The sequence below is a fragment of the Cherax quadricarinatus genome, chromosome 55, assembly GCF_038502225.1.
Source record: "Cherax quadricarinatus isolate ZL_2023a chromosome 55, ASM3850222v1, whole genome shotgun sequence".
Taxonomy (NCBI): domain Eukaryota; kingdom Metazoa; phylum Arthropoda; class Malacostraca; order Decapoda; family Parastacidae; genus Cherax; species Cherax quadricarinatus.
In genome coordinates, this window is record NC_091346.1 from 11,472,365 (window position 1) to 11,495,581 (window position 23,217).

At 41.7% G+C, this 23,217-nt stretch overlaps 1 protein-coding gene across 2 annotated transcripts in view; it reads left to right on the forward strand.

Moving 5' to 3' along the window:
• Positions 1–23,217, forward strand: part of LOC128699026 (carbohydrate sulfotransferase 10-like) — a 74,373-nt gene that overhangs the window by 16,625 nt on the left and 34,531 nt on the right. For both annotated transcript variants that reach the window (XM_070096763.1, XM_070096765.1), the window contains one exon: positions 20,023–20,208. In XM_070096763.1, coding sequence (XP_069952864.1) covers positions 20,023–20,208 — 186 coding nt within the window. The remainder of the gene's footprint in view (positions 1–20,022; positions 20,209–23,217) is intronic.

Sequence of the window (23,217 nt, forward strand, 5' to 3'; positions counted from 1 at the left end):
TGGGTAGATTGCGTTTTCCTAGACTGCAGGAAGGCCTTTGACACAGTTCCCCACAAGAGATTAGTGCAGAAGCTGGAGGATCAGGCGCACGTAAAAGGGAGGGCACTGCAATGGATAAGGGAATACCTGACAGGGAGGCAACAACGAGTCATGGTACGTGAAGAGGTATCACAGTGGGCGCCTGTTACGAGCGGGGTCCCACAGGGGTCAGTTCTAGGACCAGTGCTATTTTTGATATATGTGAACGACATGATGGAAGGAATAGACTCTGAAGTGTCCCTGTTCGCAGATGACGTGAAGTTGATGAGAAGAATTAAATCGGACGAGGATGAGGCAGGACTGCAAAGAGACCTGGACAGGCTGGACATGTGGTCCAGCAACTGGCTTCTCGAATTCAATCCAACCAAATGCAAAGTCATGAAGATTGGGGAGGGGCAAAGAAGACCGCAGACGGAGTATAGGCTAGGTGGACAAAGACTACAGACCTCACTCAGGGAGAAAGACCTTGGGGTGACCATAACACCGAGCACATCACCGGAGGCACACATCAACCAAATAACCGCTGCAGCATACGGGCGCCTGGAAAACCTGAGAATAGCGTTCCGATACCTTAATAAGGAATCGTTCAAGACACTGTACACTGTGTATGTTAGGCCCATACTGGAGTATGCAGCACCAGTCTGGAACCCACACCTGGTCAAGCACGTCAAGAAGTTAGAGAAAGTACAAAGGTTTGCAACAAGGCTAGTCCCAGAGCTCAAGGGAATGTCGTACGAGGAAAGGTTAAGGGAAATCGGACTGACGACACTGGAGGACAGAAGGGTCAGGGGAGACATGATAACGACATACAAGATACTGCGGGGAATAGACAAGGTGGACAGAGATAGGATGTTCCAGAGAGGGGACACAGGGACAAGGGGTCACAACTGGAAGCTGAAGACTCAGACGAGTCACAGGGACGTTAGGAAGTATTTCTTCAGTCATAGAGTTGTCAGCAAGTGGAATAGCCTAGCAAGTGAAGTAGTGGAGGCAGGAACCATACATAGTTTTAAGAAGAGGTATGACAAAGCTCAGGAAGCAGAGAGAGAGAGGATCCAGTAGCGATCAGTGAAGAGGCGGGGCCAGGAGCTGAGTCTCGACCCCTGCAACCACAATTAGGTGAGTACAATTAGGTGAGTACACACACTTTAGCCACAGAGTAGTCAGTAAGTGGAATAGTTTGGGAAGCGATGTAGTGGAGGCAGGATCCATACATAGCTTTAAGCAGAGGTATGATAAAGCTCACGGCTCAGGGAGAGTGACCTAGTAGCGATCAGTGAAGAGGCGGGGCCAGGAGCTCGGACTCGACCCCCGCAACCTCAACTAGGTGAGTACAACTAGGTGAGTACACTCACCTGGTAACCCTGCAACCACAATTAGGTGAGTACACTCTCTCTGGAGGCACACATCAACCAGATAACTGCAGCAGCATACGGGCCCCTGGCAAACCTGAGCATAGCGTTCCGATACCTCAGAAAGGAATCGTTCAGGACCCTGAACACTGTGTACGTCAGGCCCATATTGGAGTATGCAGCACCAGTTTGGAACCCGCACTTGGTCAAGCACGTCAAGAAATTAGAGAAAGTGCAACAGTTTGCAACAAGGCTAGTTCCGGAGCTAAGGGAAATGTCATACGAGGAAAGGTTAAGGGAAATCGGCCTGACGACACTGGAGGACAGGAAGGTTAGGGAAGACATGATAACGACATATAAAATACTGCGAGGAATAGATAAGATGGACAGAGAAATGATGCTACAGAGATGGGACACAGAAATAGTCACAATTGGAAGATGAAGATTCAGATGAAGTATTTTTTAGTCACAGAGTTGTCAGGAAATGGAACAGTCTGGCAAGTGATGTAGTGGGGGCAGGAAACATACATAGTTTTAAGACGAGGTATGATAAAGCTCCTGGAGCAAGGAGAGAGAGGATCTTTATAAGGTAGCCATTGCAGTGATGTATAATCCACCACAGAACTGCAGGAGGCCAAGAGAGGAATACGAAGAGAGCAACAGAGCAATGGTGGGCACACTGGCCGAGGTGGCAAGAAGAGCTCACTCGAGAAGAGCAAAGTTGCTGGTTATGGGCGATTTCAACCACAGGGAGATCGACTGGGAAAACCTGGAGCCAGACGGGGGGTCCCGAAACATGGAGAGCCAAGATGATGGATGTGATACTGGAAAACCTGAGGCACCAACATGTTAAGGACACTACCAGAGAGAGACGGGAGGATGAACCAGCAAGACTGGACCTTGTGTTCACCCTGAGCAGTTCAGACATTGAGGACATCACATATGGGAGGCTCCTTGGAGCTAGTGATCATGTTGTTCTGTGTTTTGAATACATAGAGTTACAAGTAGAGAGGGGTAACAGGAGTTGGATGGGAAAAGCCAAACTATAAAAGGGGGGACTACACAGGTATAAGGAACTTCCTGCAGGAGGTTCAGTGGGACAGAGAATTGGCAGGAAAGTCAGTAAATGAAATGATGGAATATGTAACACCAAACAAAATGCAGGGAGGCAGAGGAAAGGTTTGTTCCCAAGGGCAATAGAAATAATAGGAAGACCAAAGCAAGCCCTTGGTTTACCCGAAGGTGTAGGGAGGCAAAAACTAAGTGTACCAAAGAATGGAAAAGGTACAGGAGGCAAAGGACCCAAGAAAATAGACTAGTCGAGCCAGAAACGAGTATGAACAGATAAGGAGGGAGGCCCAGCGACAGTACAAAAACAACATAGCATCGAAAGCCAAGTCTGACCCGAAACTGCTGTATAGCCACATTAGGAGGAAGACAATGGTCAAAGACCAGGTGATCAGGCTGAGGAAAGAAGGTGGGGAACTCAGAAGAAACGATCAAGAGGTATGTGAGCTCAAGATATTTAAGGAAATATTTACAGTGGAGACAGGAAGGTCTCTGGGTGGACAAAGCAGAGGGGAACGCCAACAAGGAATAAACCAATAAGTGTTGGATGACATACACACAACTGAGAAGGAGGTGAGGAAGCTGTTAAGGGACCTTGATACCACAAAGGAAAATACCAGACATCTCCCCATGGGTTCTTAGAGAGGGAGCAGAAATGCTGTGTGTGCCACTAACCACAATCTTCAACACATCCCTTGAAACCGGACAACTACCTGAGGTATGGAAGACGGCAAATGTAGTACCCATATCTAAAAAAGGAGACAGAAAAGAGGCACTAAACTATAGACCAGTGTCACTGAAGTGTATAGTGTGCAAAGTCTTGGAGAAGATTTATCAGGAGGAGAGTGGTGGAGCTCGTTGAACGGAATAAGAGTATAAACGCCAACCAGTACGGATTTATAGAAGGCAAATCCTGTTTCACAAACCTGCTGGAGTTTTATGGTAAAATAACAGAAGTAAAACACGAGAGAGGTGGGTTGATTGCATCTTCTTGGACTGCAAGAAGGCCTTACATAGTTCCTCACAGGAGATTGGTGCAGAAGCAAGAGGATCAGGCACATATAACAGGAAGGGCACTGCAATGGATCAGAGAATACCTGACAGGGAGGCAACAACGAGTCATGGTACTTGATGAGATATCACAGTGGGCACCTGTGACGAGCAGCGTCCCACAGGGGTCGATCCTAGGACCAGTGCTATTTCTGGTATATGTGAATGACATTATGGAAGGGTTAGAATCAGAAATATCCCTGTTTGCAGATGAAGTGAAGTTAATGAGATGAGGATCTGGTAGGACTTCAAAGAGACCTGGACAGGCTGGACACTTCGTTCAGCAACTGGCTTCTCGAATTTAGCCCCGCCAAATGCAAAGTCATGAAGATTGGGGAAGGGCAAAGAGGACCGCAGATGGAGTACAGGCTAGGTGGCCAAAGACTGCAAACCTCACTCAAGGAGAAAGATTTTGGGGCGAGTATAACACCGAGCACGTCTCCAAAAGCACACATCAACCAGATAACTGCTGCAGCATATGGGCCCCTGGCAAACCTGAGAATAGAGTTCCGATACCTTAGTAAGGATTCATTCAAGACACTGTACACCGTGTACGTCAGGCCCATACTGGAGTATGCAGCAATTGTTTGGAACCCACACTAGATCAAGCACGTCAAGAAATTAGAGAAAGTGCAAAGGTTCGCGACAAGGTTAGTTCTGGAGCTAAGGGTAATGTCCTACGAAGAAAGGTTAATGGAAATCGGCCTGACGACACTGGAGGACAGGAGGGTTAGGGGAGAAATGATAACGACATACAAAATACTGTGTGGAATAGACAAGGTGGAGTGAGACAGGATGTTCCAGAGAGGGGACACAGAAACAAGGAGTCACAATTGGAAGCTGAAGACACAGATGAGTCAAAGGGATGTTAGGAAGTATTTCTTCAGTCATAGATTAGTCAGGAAGTGGAATAGCCTAGCAACTGAGGTAGTGGAGGCAGGTACAATTCCTAACTTTAAGATGAGGTATGATAAAGCTCATGGAACAGGGAGAGAGAGGACCTAGTAGCGTTCAGTGAAGAGGCGGGGCCAGGAGCTGAGTCTTGACCCCCTGCAACCACAAATAAGTGAGTACAATTAGATGAGTACACACACACACACACACACACATTATATTATATATATATATATATATATATATATATATATATATATATATATATATATATATATATATATAATATATATAAGAAAGAAGGAACACTGCAGCAGGCCTACTGACCCATGCGGAGCAGGTCCTCCCCGGATTAGTCCAATGACCCACCCAGTCTGATCATCTCCACTCAGGGATGGAGCACTGCACCAGACCCAGCAGCACAAGCTAGTCAGATCCAACACACACCCACTCATGTATTTATCTAACCTATTTTGAAAGTACACAGCGTTTTAGCCTGAATAACTATACTCGCGAGTTTGTTCCACTTATCCACAACTCTATTACCAAACCAGTACTTTCCTACATCCTTTCTGAATCTGAATTTTTCCAACTTGAAACCATTGCTGTGAGTCCTGTCTTGGCTGGAAATTTTCAGCATGCTATTTACATCCCCTTTATTTATTCCTGTTTTCCATTTATTCACCTCGATCATATCCCCCCTAATTCTGCGCCTTTCGAGAGAGTGCAGATTCAGGGTCCTCAGTCTATCCTCATAGGGAAGATTTCTGATACATGGGATCATCTTTGTCATCCTCTGTACGTTTTCCAGAGCATTTATATCCATTCTGTAATACGGTGACCAGAACTGAGCAGCATAGTCTAAATGAGGCCTAACCAAGGATATATAGTTGAAGAACAACCTGAGGACTTCTATTACTTCTAGACATGAAGCCAAGAATTCTGTTAGCTTTATTGCGAACACTAATGCACTGTTGTCTTGGTTTTATATTACTGCTAACCAAAACTCCTAAATCCTTTTCACAATCAGTAGTATTAAGATCTACATTATTTAGTTTATATGTGGCATGGTTATTTACCTGTCCAACATTTAGAACTTTGCATTTGTTAATATTAAACTGCATCTGCCACTTCTCCGACCATTGCATCAGTCTATTCAAATCATCCTGGAGTGCTCTAGTGTCCTCATTAGAATGAATTGGACGGCCTATTTTGGTGTCATCAGAAAATTTGCTTATATCGCTATTTATTCCCTCATCTATGTCGTTTATGTAAACTGTGAACAACAACGGGCCCAACACTAACCCCTGAGGAACAGCGCTTGTGACGTGCCCCCATTCTGATTTCTCCCCATTTATGCAAACTCTCTGTTGTCTATTTGTCAGCCATGCCTCTACCCAGGGAAAAATTTCTCCTATTCCGTGTGCCTTAAGTTTCCTCAATTGCCTCTGGTGTGGAACTCTATCGAAAGCCTTACTGAAGTCCATATACACAATATCAAATTCATTACCATGATCTACCTCCTCAAACACCTTAGTGAAAAAAGTTAGTAAATTCGTAAGACAGGAACGCCCCCTTTGTAAAACCGTGTTGAGAGTCATTAATCAATTTGTGCCTGTCAAGATGGCTACGAATTGCTTCGGCAATTATTGATTCCATAAATTTTCCCGCTATGGAGGTAAGGCTTATTGGTCTATAGTTCGAAGCCAAGGACCTGTCACCTGCCTTGTAAATAGGTATTACATTTGCCATTTTCCACTTATCAGGCACTATGGCAGTTTGTAGTGATGTGTTAAAAAGATTAGCCAAAGGTATGCTAAGTTCCTCTTTACATTCCTTTAACACCCTTGCAAACAGTTCATCAGGGCCTGGGGATTTGTTAGGTTTTAGTTTCTCTATTTGTCCGAGGACCATGTCACTAGTTACCGCAATCGTACATAGTTTATTATCATCCTGTTCTACATAATCTATTATTTCTGGAATATCGCTAGTATTTTCCTGGGTGAAAACTGAGAGGAAGTAGGTATTTAGAATTTCACACACATCCTTATCACTGTCAGTGATCTGACCAGAGTTACTCTTAAGTGGGCCAATCTTGTCCCTAATCTTACTTCTGTATACCTGATAGAATCCTTTAGGGTTAATCTTTGAATCCCTTGCGACCTTAGCCTCATAATCCCTTTTTGATTTTCTTATTCCTTTCTTTATTTCTCTCTTTAATTGAATATATTGATTTCTTAACTGCCCATCCCCTCTTTTGATACGCCTATATATGCCTTTCTTTTGACCAATGAGATGTTTTAATCTATTGTTCATCCATTTGGGATCATTTTTGTTAGATCCAATTTCCCTAATCGGAACAAAAGTTGTCTGGGCAGCTAGAACTATGCTCTGAAAAACGTCATATTGGCAACCAAGATCACCTACCTGACCCATAGTCAGGACATCCCAATTTAGCCCACCCAGGTAATTTTTCATTCCCATGAAGTTCGCCAAGCGAAAATCTGGGACAGAGATTTGATTGCAGTTGTCTAGGTAATTCCATGATATATTAAAACTGATTTGTGATCACTTTCCCCAAGCTCATCATTAACCTCAAGATTATTAATTAGTGAATCTTTGTCGGCAAGAACCAAGTCAAGCAGATTGTTTCCTCTAGTTGGTTCTGTCACAACCTGTTTTAAAAAGCAATCCTGAACCGCATCAAGAAAGTCACTAGACTCAAGATTTCCTGTCATATTGTTCCAATCAATTTGTCTAAAGTTAAAATCTCCCATTATAACAACATTTTCATATCTAGATGCCTTATGAATTTCGTCCCAAAACAGCTTACTGCCCTCCCTATCAAGGTTTGGGGACCTATAAATCACACCCAAAATTAATTTGTCATGTCCCTCGAGAAACTGTAACCAAACAGATTCTGTGTTCGATGTCTCTAATCTTATATCATGTATAATACAACAATTTAAATTTTCTCTGACATACATCGCCACCCCACCACCCTTCCTGTTGACCCTGTCAGTGTGGAATAGTTTATAACCCTGTATGTTGCATTCAGAAGGCATTTCTCTATCTTTCAGGTTGAACCAGGACTCTGTTATACCAATAATGTCTATATTACCTACACTTGCAAGTAATCTTAGCTCATCTATCTTATTTCTTAGACTCCTACTATTTGTATAGTAAACTTTAAGGGAGCTAGTCACTCGTTGCCCTCTACTATCCCTCTTTGTTGATCAATTGATTTGCCATTACTAGCAACTTTATTTTGAATATTGTCTTTTAAACATATCCCTGAGGTATCCCGGTAATTGCTGTTTTTAACCGTAATGCTGCAACCTGCTTGTTTCCCACAAACGCCCTGTGAAGGCTTACTCAGCCCTGTAACAACTTCAGACAGTATTACTCAGGCTGGCTCCTCCTCAGGAAAATTAATGAATAGAAAAAGAAATAATTCACAAAGATAAACACTATTTATTAAATCAAACATAAAACAACAAAACATGAAAGGTATATCCTATTTGAAAGAAAAATGAAAAATGAAATGAATAAAATAACATTTGAACTCAACACTAATATCTACAATGGTGTCTGGTGTTGGTGACACTGTTGTTGAAACCGTAGCCGTTGCTGATAAGGGGGTGGGGGTTGCAGGTGTTGGTGACCATCCACTGGCTAGTTCTTCACAGTATACCAGTGAGTATTCTATCCCGAAGACAGGAAAGCAGGTTCTTTACTGCTGCAATGCTGTGGAGTTACGTCCTGCAATTTCATACAGGTGCACAGGTACTTCAATACAACCTGGAGAAGTCTCTGGACGTTAGTCCTTCTCCTGTTCTACTCGTTGATTGCCAGGTGACCCTCTCTGACATCCAAGAGTAGAGTTGGGAGCTGTGAGTCTAGTGATTTACTGTTTAACCAGAGCCCCACACGTCACCTTTCGGGGGGGGGGAGAAGAGGGAGGGGAAGGGATAGCGGGAGCTAGACTGACCCTACCTTAACAAGTAGCCGGCAGACAAACTATCAATTTCAGGGAGGGGGAGAAAAGGCGGGAAAAACGGGAGCGTGACTTACCCTACCTTAACTAGTAGCCGGCAGACAAACTATCAATTTCAGGGAGGGGGAGAAAAGGCGGGAAAAACGGGAGATTGACTTACCCTACCTTAACTAGAAGCCGGCAGTGAAACTACTGATACTATATATATTCCTTCTATACCCTCTCTATTGAACTTTTCCCTCACACTTCCCCATGCCAAGACTTATAGTCAAGGAGTATAAGAAGAATAGGCGAGGAAAAAGTTCTAACATGTGGAAGTCGTGTAAGGCAACAAATCTTCTACTGACTGTCACGACTTAACCAGTCAGAGAAATAATTGGATGAACCATTGATATACACAATATGGAACTTAAAAGCCTGGAGTGCCAATGTCCACCTCAAGAGGCGACTGTTGGTTCCCTTAAAAGTTTCTAGGCATATCAAAGGTTTGTGGTCCGTTTCTAAAATGAATTCTTTTCCCAGCAAATAAAATTTAAGTTTGGAGATACCCCACACAAGGGCTAAACATTCCTTTTCTATTGTGGAGTATCTTGTTTCTGCGGGAAGGAGTTTCCGGCTTAGGAAGCATACAGGGAAGGGAGTACCATCATGGTATTGTAGTAACACCGCACCTAAGCCAGTATTGGAGGCATCAGTTCTCAAACAAAATGTTTTATTAATATCTGGAATCTTAAGTATAGGATCTTTCGAAAAGATACTTTTAATCTCATTAAACTTTTCCCGAGCTACGTCGGAAAGTTCAAGAGGTTCCTTCACAGACTTTTTAAGGAAGTCCGATAAGATGCCTGTAAGATCAGCAAGATTCGGGATAAAACGTGCATAAAAATTTACAGAACCAAGAAAGCTACGCATGAGTTTCTTGGTTTTGGGGAATTTAAATTCTAATGAAGCTTTGATCTTACTGGGGAGAGGCTGCAGAGTGTTATTAGAAAGTATCAGTCCAAGATATCTAATCTTGTTATACCCAAGGAAGCATTTCTTCGGCTTGGCAGTGAGGCCATGTGAGCGTAACCTACGCAAAACTGATGTTAATGTTTGGATATGTTCGCCCCACGTAGATGTCATTACGTAAATGTTATCAAAATAAACTGAAACATTTGGCATATTACCCAAGACCTTTCTCATCAGTCTCACGTAGGTAGCACAGGCAGTTACCAAACCGAAGGGCATAGTTCTATACTGCATCAGTCCTTGGTGAGTAGGAAAAGCGGTGTACTGCTTAGAAGAAGGATCTAACATTACTTGATGATATGCCTGCGCAATATCAATCTCTGAAAAGAAGGAAGAGTCATAAAATTTGTGTAGATCGCTATTTATTAAGGGCATAGGCTCAGCATCCCACCGAGTTATAGCATTAAGGCCTCTGAAGTCAATAGCAAGTCTATATGAATTATCCTCCTCCTTAACCATGACTACTGGTGAGCAATATGCAGATACTGAAGGTTCAATGATCTTTAGTTTTAATAATTTGTCTACCTCTCGGTCAAATGCATCCCTAAGGTGAACTGGAACTGGGTATAATTTCCGTTTGATAGGATTGTCCGTCACTAAGTCAATCTTATGGACTACCGTGGAGGTAACACCTGGAATATCAGTAAAGACGTCTGAAAAGTTACTCACACATTGAAGTAGTTCATGTCTCTTATGGTCATCCAAAGATTCATTAATATTAATGTTGGTTGCATCCGAGTGGTCAAGAGTCACCAAGTCATGTAGTTCTTCATCATAGTCTAAGTTAGAGGTGTCAATTACGCACACTTTACATTCTTCAGTTGTCTTATCAAGTTCGTGTTTGGATCTAAGGTCAAGGAGAAACTGGTAAGAAGACTGAACCTCAGCATTTACCTCCTCATTAGTCCATAAGTCATGAAGGATGGACAATGGGCCTCTGGCCTGTCTACCATAGAGAAGTTCAAAAGGTGAAAACCCCAAAGAGTCACTGGGAACTTCCCTCATGGCAAACAAAGCACAGGGTAGGTAACGATGCCACTCCTTAGGTTTAAGGGAGCAAAGTTTCCTTAAAATGGACTTGAGAATCGAATGCTGGCGCTCAATCCTCCCATTACAGCTGGGATGATAGGGTGTGGTGAAGAGAGGCTTCACTCCCAGAAGTTGGTATAGATGTTGCATTAAGTCAGATGTGAATTGTGTCCCACGGTCAGACAAAATTTCTCTAGGGATGCCCACTCTGGAGAAGATGGACAAAAGGACTTCAGCCACCTCTGTAGAAGTTATGGTCTTTAAGGGTATGGCTTCAGGGAAACTCGAAGCATAATCAACCAATGTTAATATATATCTATGTCCCCCAGATGAAAGTGGAGATAAAGGACCAACGATGTCAATAGCTACTCTTTCAAACGGTACCGTAAAGATAGGCATTTTGACCATAGGTACTCGCCTGGTACCTCGGGAGGATGACAGTTGGCAAACTTTACACGATCTACAATAGTTAGTGACATCTGAGGACATTTTAGGCCAAAAATAGGTTTCCCTAATTTTATTTAAAGTTTTACGATGCGAGAAATGTCCGGCCACTGGCAGGTCATGAGCCATTTTAAGAACAGTCTCTCTGCAATGACTTGGAACAACTAAGATGGAATAGTCTGTCTCATCTGAATTTAATTTGAATACTGACTTGTACAAGATACCTTTTATATATTCAAATTTATATGAAAAGTTTTTCCTTTGGATCACTTGATTTTGTTTAGCGGCATTATGGCAATTCTGAAGAGAAGGGCAATTACGTTGTAAATTGACAAAGGAATCCTTCGATATATCTAAAGGCTTAAAGTCAGGGAAAATCAAAGGATGGACAGTAGGAGAAGCCTGGGCTTTGGTCTGAGCCCTAGTCAAGACATTTATGGTATCAGAGGTGATATCTTCACTTTCATCTAACAAGTGAACCGGTGATCCTACTACCTCGCTTTCGAGAGAAGCATCACTGGTTTTTAATCCCACATGAATCTCGCGAGACATTGTCTCACCTGAACTTTCGAGCGGCTTCTCTGACTCTACAGCAAGAGGATCTGAAACACTTGTGTCCATCTTTGGTGCTGACAGGTCAAGCTCAGAAGGAAGAATGGCACCTTTTACATTACCTATTAGTACGGAGCAAGAAGTGATGGGAGCTAGTACGGCTTCAGACCAACCTGTGAACCATTTAGACCTAATGTAACAACGGATGGTAGGAAAAGTGTCCGTACGGCCCAAGTAGTCTGAAAGTATAGCAGAGGAATGACTATACATGTGCATCCAGTGTCTCGTAAAATGGTAGATACATTAAGTCCATTAACTGTTCCTGAACAGAAGGGTGCTTGGTCATTACAGTCTTTAAAACATCTTCCAACTTTTTGGACCTTCTTAGAAGGACAATCTGGACGTTTTATGTCCCTTAACACCACACAAATGACAAACAGGAATAAAAGAAGTCATTTTACTTTCCACTAGAGGCTTTGATTTCTTAAGGTCTGATGAACCCTTGCCCTTAGGGTTCGATCCCTTTAGGTCTTTATAGGAATTGTGAGCCTCAGCATACAGGTCAGCAGCCTCAGCAACTTCCTCAGCTTTAATCAGGTTACGTTCTCTAATGAATGTTCGTATCTGGTGGGGAAGAGCTGTCAGGAACTGGTCAGCAACCATGAAGTCTCTAAGAGATTCATAACTGTGATCAATTCCTGAACTCTCTATCCAAAAGTCGAACAAACGAAAGAGTGTTACTTGTAACTGCTGAAAGTTTTGGCCATGCTGTAAGGTGGCATACCTGAAATCTTTCCTGTAAGAATTAGTGGTTTTTTGATATGTTTTAAGGATTGCCTTCTTTAGTAGGTTATAATTACATATGATATCCTGCGACAAAGTTGCATAGATATTCAAGGCTGTACCAGAAAATAACATTCCTAACCTGGTAGCCCAGGTGTCAGCAGGCCATTCACAGAGGGTAGCGGTATTTTCAAACCTGATAATGTATGAAGTTATGTCTTCCCCCTCTGTGAAGGGAGGTAAATTAGTTGTTGGAATATGTGCACTGACTGCACGTTGTTCCATTACTCCTTCCTCTAATTGTTGTTGTGTAAGAGTTAACTTTTTATTCTCCAATTCAAGGCGAGATTTTTCGAGCTCACGATCCTTTTCTCTCTCTATTAACTCATGTTCTCTAGCTTTTGCGTCACGTTCTCTAGCTCTTTCCTCAACTTCTCTATCCTTTGCTCTTTCCTCAAGTTCTCTTAATTTAATCTGTTCCTCACGTATCTTAGCTTGTTCCTCACGTTCCTTAGCTCTTTCCTCACGATCAAGTCTATCATGCTCTTTTTGGTCTTCTCGCTCTCTTTCTGTCTTTCTTTAATTTCTCTCTCAATTCTCTCTCTCTCCTTTTTCTCTTCTCTTTCGATTCTCTCTCTCTCCTTATTCTCTTCTCTTTCTATTCTCTCTCTCTCCTTTTCTTCTTCTCTTTCCCTTTCTGTCTTTCTTCTCTCTCAATTCTCTCTCTTTCAAGTCTTTCCTGGATCTTAGCACTAATGAAAGATTCTAAATTTTTCCCTGTTATTCCTAACTTACTTCCAGCATTCATCCAAAACTGGTATTCATCCATGCTTGCAAGAATAACTTAAACTATCAGGGAAAATGAAACGGGTATTAAAGAAAACGGAGGGTTCAATTCCTGCTCCGCTCAAGCTGTAAATAAACCAGAGGGCTCGATCCCTGCTTCAATTAAACAATATGTATTAACGAAAACGAAGGGTTCTATGCCGGCTCTGAGTAAACAGTAAGTAGAATGGGGTCCCTTGACCATCCAATCTTCTCACCAACAAATCAAGAGTGTCCTATGACAGTTCCCTTGATACAATAAAGAGCTCAATGAAACAAGTTGTCACTGGAAAATCTCGGGTCCCTAGAGTCTAATCCTCCAAAGTGTTTCAAGCTCCAAAAAGGTGGCAGAATTAAATATTATATCCTGCCTGACTTGACTTACAATAAATTGAGACTATAACAATCACCAAATCTTTTAAATACCTGTACTGTAGTCCTACCATAGAGAATGATTACTCATGGCTGGTGGTAACCGTCTGTGGAATGCGGCGTTGAAGTTCCAATGGTAGATTCGAGATGGAGTTGAATCTTGATTCAGTTGATCCTGGCAAGGTCGCCACTTGTGAAGGCTTACTCAGCCCTGTAACAACTTCAGACAGTATTACTCAGGCTGGCTCCTCCTCAGGAAAATTAATGAATAGAAAAAGAAATAATAATTCACAAAGATAAACACTATTTATTAAATCAAACATAAAACAACAAAACATGAAAGGTATATCCTATTTGAAAGAAAAATGAAAAATGAAATGAATAAAATAACATTTGAACTCAACACTAATATCTACAATGGTGTCTGGTGTTGGTGACACTGTTGTTGAAACCGTAGCCGTTGCTGATAAGGGGGGGGGGTCGCAGGTGTTGGTGACCATCCACTAGCTAGTTCTTCACAGTATACCAGTGAGTATTCTATCCCGAAGACAGGAAAGCAGGTTCTTTACAGCTGCAATGCTGTGGAGTTACGTCCTGCAATTTCGTACAGGTGCACAGGTACTTCAATACAACCTGGAGAAGTCTCTGGACGTTAGTCCTTCTCCTGTTCTACTCGTTGATTGCCAGGTGACCCTCTCTGACATCCAAGAGTAGAGTTGGGAGCTGTGAGTCTAGTGATTTACTGTTTAACCAGAGCCCCACACGTCACCTTTCGGGGGGGGGGGGGAAGAAGAGGGAGGGGAAGGGATAGCGGGAGCTAGACTGACCCTACCTTAACAAGTAGCCGGCAGACAAACTATCAATTTCAGGGAGGGGGAGAAAAGGCGGGAAAAACGGGAGATTGACTTACCCTACCTTAACTAGAAGCCGGCAGTGAAACTACTGATACTATATATATTCCTTCTATACCCTCTCTATTGAACTTTTCCCTCACACGCCCATATCTCTATAATCTATCAGTTTAAATTCCTAGACAAGTCATCAATTACCCTCTCAAGTGAATAGGCTAATGCCGGTAAAAGTAGGTCTTAGACAGTGATGTGTAATGTCACCATGGTTGTTTAATATATTTATAGATGGGGTTGTAAAAGAAGTAAATGCTAGGGTGTTCGGGAGAGGGGTGGGATTAAATTATGGGGAATCAAATACAAAATGGGAACTGACACAGTTACTTTTTGCTGATGATAATGTGCTTATGGTTAATGGAAAGGTTAATGGACGAGTTTGGAAGGGTGTGTAGAGGTAGAAAGTTGAATGAGAACATAGATAAGAGTAAGGTGATAAGGGTATCAAACAATTTAGAGAAAGAAAAATTGGATATCACATTGGAGAGAGGGAGTATGGAAGAAGTGAATGTTTTCAGATATTTGGGAGTTGACTTGTCAGTGGATGGATTTATGAAGGATGAGGATGACCATAGAACTGATGAAAGAAAAAAGGTGAGTGGTGCCTGAGGTATCTGTGGAGACAATGAACGTTATCCATGGAGGTAAAGAAGGAAATGTAAATTAGAATTGTGGTTCCACCACTTTTATATGGGTGCAAAGCTTGGGTTCTCAGTAATGCAGCAAGGAGGAGGCTGGAGGCAGTGAAGATGTTGTGTCTGAGGGAAATGTGTGGTGTAAATATTACGTATAGAATTCATAATGTGGTAATTAGGAGGTGTGGAGTTACTAAAAGTATTAGAGAGCTGAAGAGGGGTTGTTGAGGTGGTTTGGTCATTTAGAAAGAATGGAACAAAGAACGGCTTGGAGAGTGCACAAATCTGCAGGGCAAGTAAGGACGGGTTGGGGTTGTCCTCGAAAAGGATGGAGGGAGGGGTTAAAGTGCAGGCATTGTACTTCCCACCTCCAGGACTCAAGTCCGGCTAACCAGATTTCCTGAATCACAAAATATTACACTGCTCACACTCCGACAGCTCGTCCGGTTCTAAAAACCATTCGTCTCCATTCATTCCTATCTAACACGCTCATGCACGCTTGCTGGAAGTCCAAGCCCCTTGCCCACAAAACCTCCTTTAAAGGAGGGGTTTGGAATATTGGTAGTTTGGAGGAACATCTAAACTGTTGTATCTGAGTGCCATTGCAAAGACAGTGAATATGTATGAGTGCTAGTGAAAGTGTTGAATGGTGATGAAAGATTTTTCTTTGTTTTTGGGTCACCCTGCCTCGGTGGGAAACTGCCGATATGTTAAATACATATTAAATATATATATATAGAGAGGTGGTACCTCCCTATATTTTTTCGATATATATATATATATATATATATATATATATATATATATATATATATATATATATATAAAATGTCGTTCCGAATATGTAAAGCTGGTCAATTAGCAAGAACTCATTTAAAATTAAGTCCTTTCTAAAATTTTCTCTTATACGTTTAAAGATATATTTTTTTCAATTAATGCTAATGTAAAAATTTTTAATTTTGCACCAAAAGAATCTTAGAAAACTTACCTAACCTTATTATTACAAGAGAAATTTATTTTAGCCTAACCCAACTAAATATATTTTAGATTTGTTTACAATAATTTAATACTAAACAAACACAGTGAAATATATTTTTTTCGTTAGGTTCAGAATGATTTTGGCGAAATTATTGCATACACAAATTTTCGCTTGTCCAATATGGCAAGATGAGCGTTGCTATTTAAGCCAAGATCGCAAGTTCTGCCTATTCGGCACGACATGTATATATATATATATATAGTTCTTTGACAATGTGAGTAGTCACGAAAGCGCTTGGAATTTCACTACTCTTTCACAGTGGTTGTTTTGCATATTTTAAAATCACCTGTTTACTGTGATTATATATATATATATATATATATATATATATATATATATATATATATATATATATATATATATATATATATATATATATATATATATATATTATTATTATTATTATTATTATTATTATTATCACAGTGGCCGATTCCCACCAAGGCAGGGTGGCCCGAAAAAGAAAAACTTTCACCATCATTCACTTCATCACTGTCTTGCCAGAAGGGTGCTTTACACTACAGTTTTTAAACTGCAACATTAACACCCCTCCTTCAGAGTGCAGGCACTGTACTTCCCATCTCCAGGACTCAAGTCCGGCCTGCCGGTTTCCCTGAACCCCTTCATAAATGTTACTTTGCTCACACTCCAACAGCACGTCAAGTTTTAAAAACCATTTGTCTCCATTCACTCCTATCAAACACGCTCACGCATGCCTGCTGGAAGTCCAAGCCCCTCGCACACAAAACCTCCTTTACCCCCTCCCTCCAACCTTTCCTAGGCCGACCCCTACCCCGCCTTCCTTCAACTACAGACTGATACACTCTTGAAGTTATTCTGTTTCACTCCATTCTCTCCACATGTCCGAACCACCTCAACAACCCTTCCTCAGCCCTCTGGACAACAGTTTTGGTAATCCCGCACCTCCTCCTAACTTCCAAACTACGAATTCTCTGCATTATATTCACACCACACATTGCTCTCAGACATGACATCTCCACTGCCTCCAGCCTTCTCCTCGCTGCAACATTCATCACCCATGCTTCACACCCATATAAGAGCGTTGGTAAAACTATACTCTCATACATTCCCCTCTTTGCTTCCAAGGACAAAGTTCTTTGTCTCCACAGACTCCTAAGTGCACCACTCACCCTTTTCCCCTCATCAATTCTATGATTCACCTCATCTTTCATAGACCCATCCGCTGACACGTCCACTCCCAAATATCTGAATACATTCACCTCCTCCATACTCTCTCCCTCCATCTGATATCCAATCTTTCATCACCTAATCTTTTTGTTATCCTCATAACCTTACTCTTTTCTGTATTCACTTTCAATTTTCTTCTTTTGCACACCCTACCAAATTCATCCACCAATCTCTGCAACTTCTCTTCAGAATCTCCCAAGAGCACAGTGTCATCAGCAAAGAGCAACTGTGACAATTCCCACTTTATGTGTGATTCTTTATCTTTTAACTCCACGCCTCTTGCCAAGACCCTCGCATTTACTTCTCTTACAACCCCATCTATAAATATATTAAACAACCACGGTGACATCACACATCCTTGTCTAAGGCCTACTTTTACTGGGAAATAATTTCCCTCTTTCCTACATACTCTAACTTGAGCCTCACTATCCTCGTAAAAACTCTTCACTGCTTTCAGTAACCTACCTCCTACACCATACACTTGCAACGTCTGCCACATTGCCCCCCTATCCACCCTGTCATACGCCTTTTCCAAATCCATAAATGCCACAAAGACCTCTTTAGCCTTATCTAAATACTGTTCACTTATATGTTTCACTGTAAACACCTGGTCCACACGCCCCCTACCTTTCCTAAAGCCTCCTTGTTCATCTGCTATCCTATTCTACGTCTTACTCTTAATTCTTTCAATAATAACTCTACCATACACTTTGCCAGGTATACTGAAAAGACTTATCCCCCTATAATTTTTGCACTCTCTTTTATCCCCTTTGCCTTTATACAAAGGAACTATGCATGCTCTCTGCCAATCCCTAGGTACCTTACCCTCTTCCATACATTTATTAAATAATTGCACCAACCACTCCAAAACTATATCCCCACCTGCTTTTAACATTTCTATCTTTATCCCATCAATCCCGGCTGCCTTACCCCCTTTCATTTTACCTACTGCCTCACGAACTTCCCCCACACTCACAACTGGCTCTTCCTCACTCCTACAAGATGTTGTTCCTCCTTGCCCTATACACGAAATCACAGCTTCCCTATCTTCATCAACATTTAACAATTCCTCAAAATATTCCCTCCATCTTCCCAATACCTCTAACTCTCCATTTAATAACTCTCCTCTCCTATTTTTAACTGACAAATTCATTTGTTCTCTAGGCTTTCTTAACTTGTTAATCTCACTCCAAAACTTTTTCTTATTTTCAACAAAATTTGTTGATAACATCTCACCCACTCTCTCATTTGCTCTCTTTTTACATTGCTTCACCACTCCTTTAACCTCTCTCTTTTTCTCCTATACTCTTCCCTCCTTGCATCACTTCTACTTTGTAAAAACTTCTCATATGCTAACTTTTTCTCCCTTACTACTCTCTTCATATCATCATTCCACCAACCGCTCCTCTTCCCTCCCGCACCCACTTTCCTGTAACCACAAACTTCTGCTGAACACTCTAACACTACATTTTTAAACCTACCCCATACCTCTTCGACCCCATTGCCTATGCTCTCATTAGCCCATCTATCCTCCAATAGCTGTTTATATCTTACCCTAACTGCCTCCTCTTTTAGTTTATAAACCTTCACTTCTCTCTTCCCTGATGCTTCTATTCTCCTTGTATCCCATCTACCTTTTACTCTCAATGTAGCTACAACTAGAAAGTGATCTGATATATCTGTGGCCCCTCTATAAACATGTACATCCTGAAGTCTACTCAACAGTCTTTTATCTGCCAATACATAATCCAACAAACTACTGTCATTTCGCCCTACATCATATCTTGTATACTTATTTATCCCCTTTTTCTTAAAATATGTATTACCTATAACTAAACCCCTTTCTATACAAAGTTCAATCAAAGGGCTCCCATTATCATTTACACCTGGCACCCCAAACTTACCTACCACACCCTCTCTAAAAGTTTCTCCTACTTTAGCATTCAGATCCCCTACCACAATTACTCTCTCACTTGGTTCAAAGGCTCCTATACATTCACTTAACATCTCCCAAAATCTCTCTCTCTCCTCTGCATTCCTCTCTTCTCCAGGTGCATACACGCTTATTATGACCCACTTCTCGCATCCAACCTTTACTTTAATCCACATAATTCTTGAATTTACACATTCATATTCTCTTTTCTCCTTTCATAACTGATCATTCAACATTACTGCTACCCCTTCCTTTGCTCTAACTCTCTCAGATACTCCAGATTTAATCCCATTTATTTCCCCCCACCCAAACTCCCCTACCCCCTTCAGCTTTGTTTCGCTTAGGGCCAGGACATCCAACTTCTTTTCATTCATAACATCAGCAATCATCTGTTTCTTGTCATCCGCACTACATCCACGCACATTTAAGCATCCCAGTTTTATAAAGTTTTTCTTCTTCTCTTTTTTTTAGTAAATGTCTTCAGGAGAAGGGGTTACTAGCCCATTGCTCCCGGCATTTTAGTCGCCTCATTCGACACGCTTGGCTTACGGAGGAAAGATTCTTTTCCACTTCCCCATGGACAATAGAAGAAATAAAGAGGAACAAGAGCTATTTAGAAAAAGGAGAAAAACCTAGATGTATGTATATATATATGCATGTGCGTGTCTGTGAAGTGTGACCAAAATGTAAGTAGGAGTAGCAAGATATCCCTGTTATCTAGCGTGTTTATGAGACAGAAAAAGAAACCAGCAATCCTACCATCATGAAAACAGTTATATATATATATATATATATATATATATATATATATATATATATATATATATATATATATATATATATATATATATAATTTACTATATTTAAGGAGTGGACTGTTTGCAGGTACCTAAAGTTTTACCAGAGGAACTGGAGTTAAGACGCAGGAGAGCGCAGGAGGCGTGTACCAGGCTAAGATGGGAAATACCAGAACGATGGCAGAAAGTGGCGAAGAGGGGGCCGTCCTCAGGCATCCTCTCAAAGCTGAGATGGGACCGACTACACCATCTCATCTACTGTCAAGTTCCTAAAGTAAGAACGAAAAGCCTCTGTATCTCATCTCCTTATGTGAGTGGATAGGGAAGCAATGTGACAGATGTTGCAGGTGTATGGAACAGGTAGTAAGTTACTAAATACTGTAAAGAGTAATGTTTAATACGAGTATATGGTCTATTTTCTCAGTCCTTATCTTCCTGTATTAGTTAATGCTCATTTAGTAATGCGATGTGAATTACCATTTTCATGATTCAGTGCTTAACAGTGAACTTTTGACTCTGAAGCTACAATTTAATAATTAAAATACTATTAATTAATTAATATATTAGAATTTAAGGTGTTACTGCTCTAACAACTGTATTCGATTTCTCTAGGATACACCATTGTTAAAAGTTTGAAGCCTATCAGAAGAGGCATTCTCATGTTATCGCTTTCAATCTTGAAAGAAAAAAGATTTCTTACAACTTTAATAAATATCCTCTCTTTTTTGGGGATACTTGAAAATCGAGTACAAATTATTTACTATTGAGGACTATCTTATAAGAGTCAGCCCTGTTGTAAATCCATCCACGAATCCATGCAGAAAGACTTTCTAGAAGAGTGATGGACTGACATCGATTCCAGGCTGAGGGACTGATTACCTCAAATTTCTCCTCTCCTTATCCATTTCTACTTTGTATTGGACTGATGAAGCCACTGTGTGGCGAAACGTTTCCTTAATAAAAATTCCCATATGTTGCATAAGTGTCTCAATCTTCCACATCTGTATTGCACTCATGAGGACTGAGCTATGCATATAGGGGTCATACAGCATATTCCGTGACAATGCTAATAGCCTGGTTGATCAGGGCTGAAAGATGACACTTAACAGCTAGTAGCACTTCATTGCTAATATACTATAAAAAATATATATTTGATGCTGAAGTGAGTTAAATATAACTGAAGTATAAGTTGAAGTGGAGATGGGGATTAAACTTGGCTTGACAATGACCAGACGATGTCGCAAAATCTCCTACCAAAATATCAGAAGCACTTCTGAGACTCACCCACACACAAGTGTAACAACATCAAATTAGATACGCTATGCAGCTGAAAAGCAGAGGACTGCGCATAGCGGCCAGAAGCCAAATGGACACAAGATTTCCCTGGGCAAACTTATGCACGAGAGACCAGCACTCATAACCTGAAGAAATCAAGACCTATCCTTTACTTCCTATAATCTCCAGGCATCTCTGGGCAGCCAGATATATCTAGAACATTTTCCATAACTGAATTAACTATAGGGAAATGTCATTCAGTCATCAAGAACAATTCCTCTTGTCATATGTCCGAAACATTTTGAAAGAGATGACCAAAATTAACAAGGAGAAAGACCCAGTGACCTGACACTGTGTGAGAGCAAAGCAAGACTAGCAGCTGGCAAACTGACCTGGAGGCACCAGCATCAGTCACACATGTCATGTGGAGAATATTTTAATTTTCCGAAGCTATAGTGCCTAATAGGTGTTTAATGTGTTGATGTGGGTCAAAAAATGTATTTGAAAATGGAACAGAACCAACAGGGAAGCTATGCGCCTGTGCTGATGGGCAGGAGGGGGAGGTCGAGACGGGGCATCAGGGAGCGGGAGTGTTTTGAATGGAGTTAAGAGGCTGGGAAAACATGGGACCAGGAAATTGGCGTTCACGGCGGCCTAAGGATTAATATAGGCCTCATTTCATAATAGGAAGTGTCGTAACTGTTCCTGGTGAAGAGTGAGGGAACGTGATTTACGGGACCGCTGTAATAAGTGGTAAAATGAGTGAATAATGGGAAATAAGTCGCTCTTCTCTAAGTGAACATGTGTAGACCTCGTGGTTCCTGTCCCGAGGATAGTGAAGTTTTTATGGAGTCACGACTTTTAAAGCGGGACAAACCAATGGATACCTCGTCCTGTTGGAGTAAGAACTGTGTAGGTGTAGCAGGACATCGAAATGAGATGGTGAATGGAGGAAATACTGAGCACCAATCACCCACAGTTAAGTAACCCTTCTAGTTATAGCAACTGATACTGGCCAGTTAGGTATGCTGTAATTGGATAGGTTGTGGGTGATCCAGCTACATCAAGTGACCACCAGAGAATATCTGATAAGTGGGGGGATTATACCTGGAGTTTACCTGGAGAGAGTTCCGGGGGTCAACGCCCCCGCGGCCCGGTCTGAGACCAGGCCTCCTGGTGGATCAGAGCCTGATCAACCAGGCTGTTGCCGCTGGCTGCACGCAAACCAACATACGAGCCACAGCCCGGCTGATCCGGAACTGACTTTAGGTGCTTGTCCAGTGCCAGCTTGAAGACTGCCAGGGGTCTGTTGGTAATCCCCCTTATGTGTGCTGGGAGGCAGTTGAACAGTCTCGGGCCCCTGACACTTATTGTATGGTCTCTTAACGTGCTAGTGACACCCCTGCTTTTCATTGGGGGGATGGTGCATCGTCTGCCAAGTCTTTTACTTTCGTAGTGGGTGATTTTCGTGTGCAAGTTCGGTACTAGTCCCTCTAGGATTTTCCAGGTGTATATAATCATGTATCTCTCCCTCCTGCGTTCCAGGGAATACAGGTTTAGGAACCTCAAGCGCTCCCAATAATTGAGGTGTTTTATCTCCGTTATGCGCGCCGTGAAAGTTCTCTGTACATTTTCTAGGTCGGCAATTTCACCTGCCTTGAAAGGTGCTGTTAGTGTGCAGCAATATTCCAGCCTAGATAGAACAAGTGACCTGAAGAGTGTCATCATGGGCTTGGCCTCCCTAGTTTTGAAGGTTCTCATTATCCATCCTGTCATTTTTCTAGCAGATGCGATTGATACAATGTTATGGTCCTTGAAGGTGAGATCCTCCGACATGATCACTCCCAGGTCTTTGACGTTGGTGTTTCGCTCTATTTTGTGGCCAGAATTTGTTTTGTACTCTGATGAAGATTTAATTTCCTCATGTTTACCATATCTGAGTAATTGAAATTTCTCATCGTTGAACTTCATATTGTTTTCTGCAGCCCACTGAAAGATTTGGTTGATG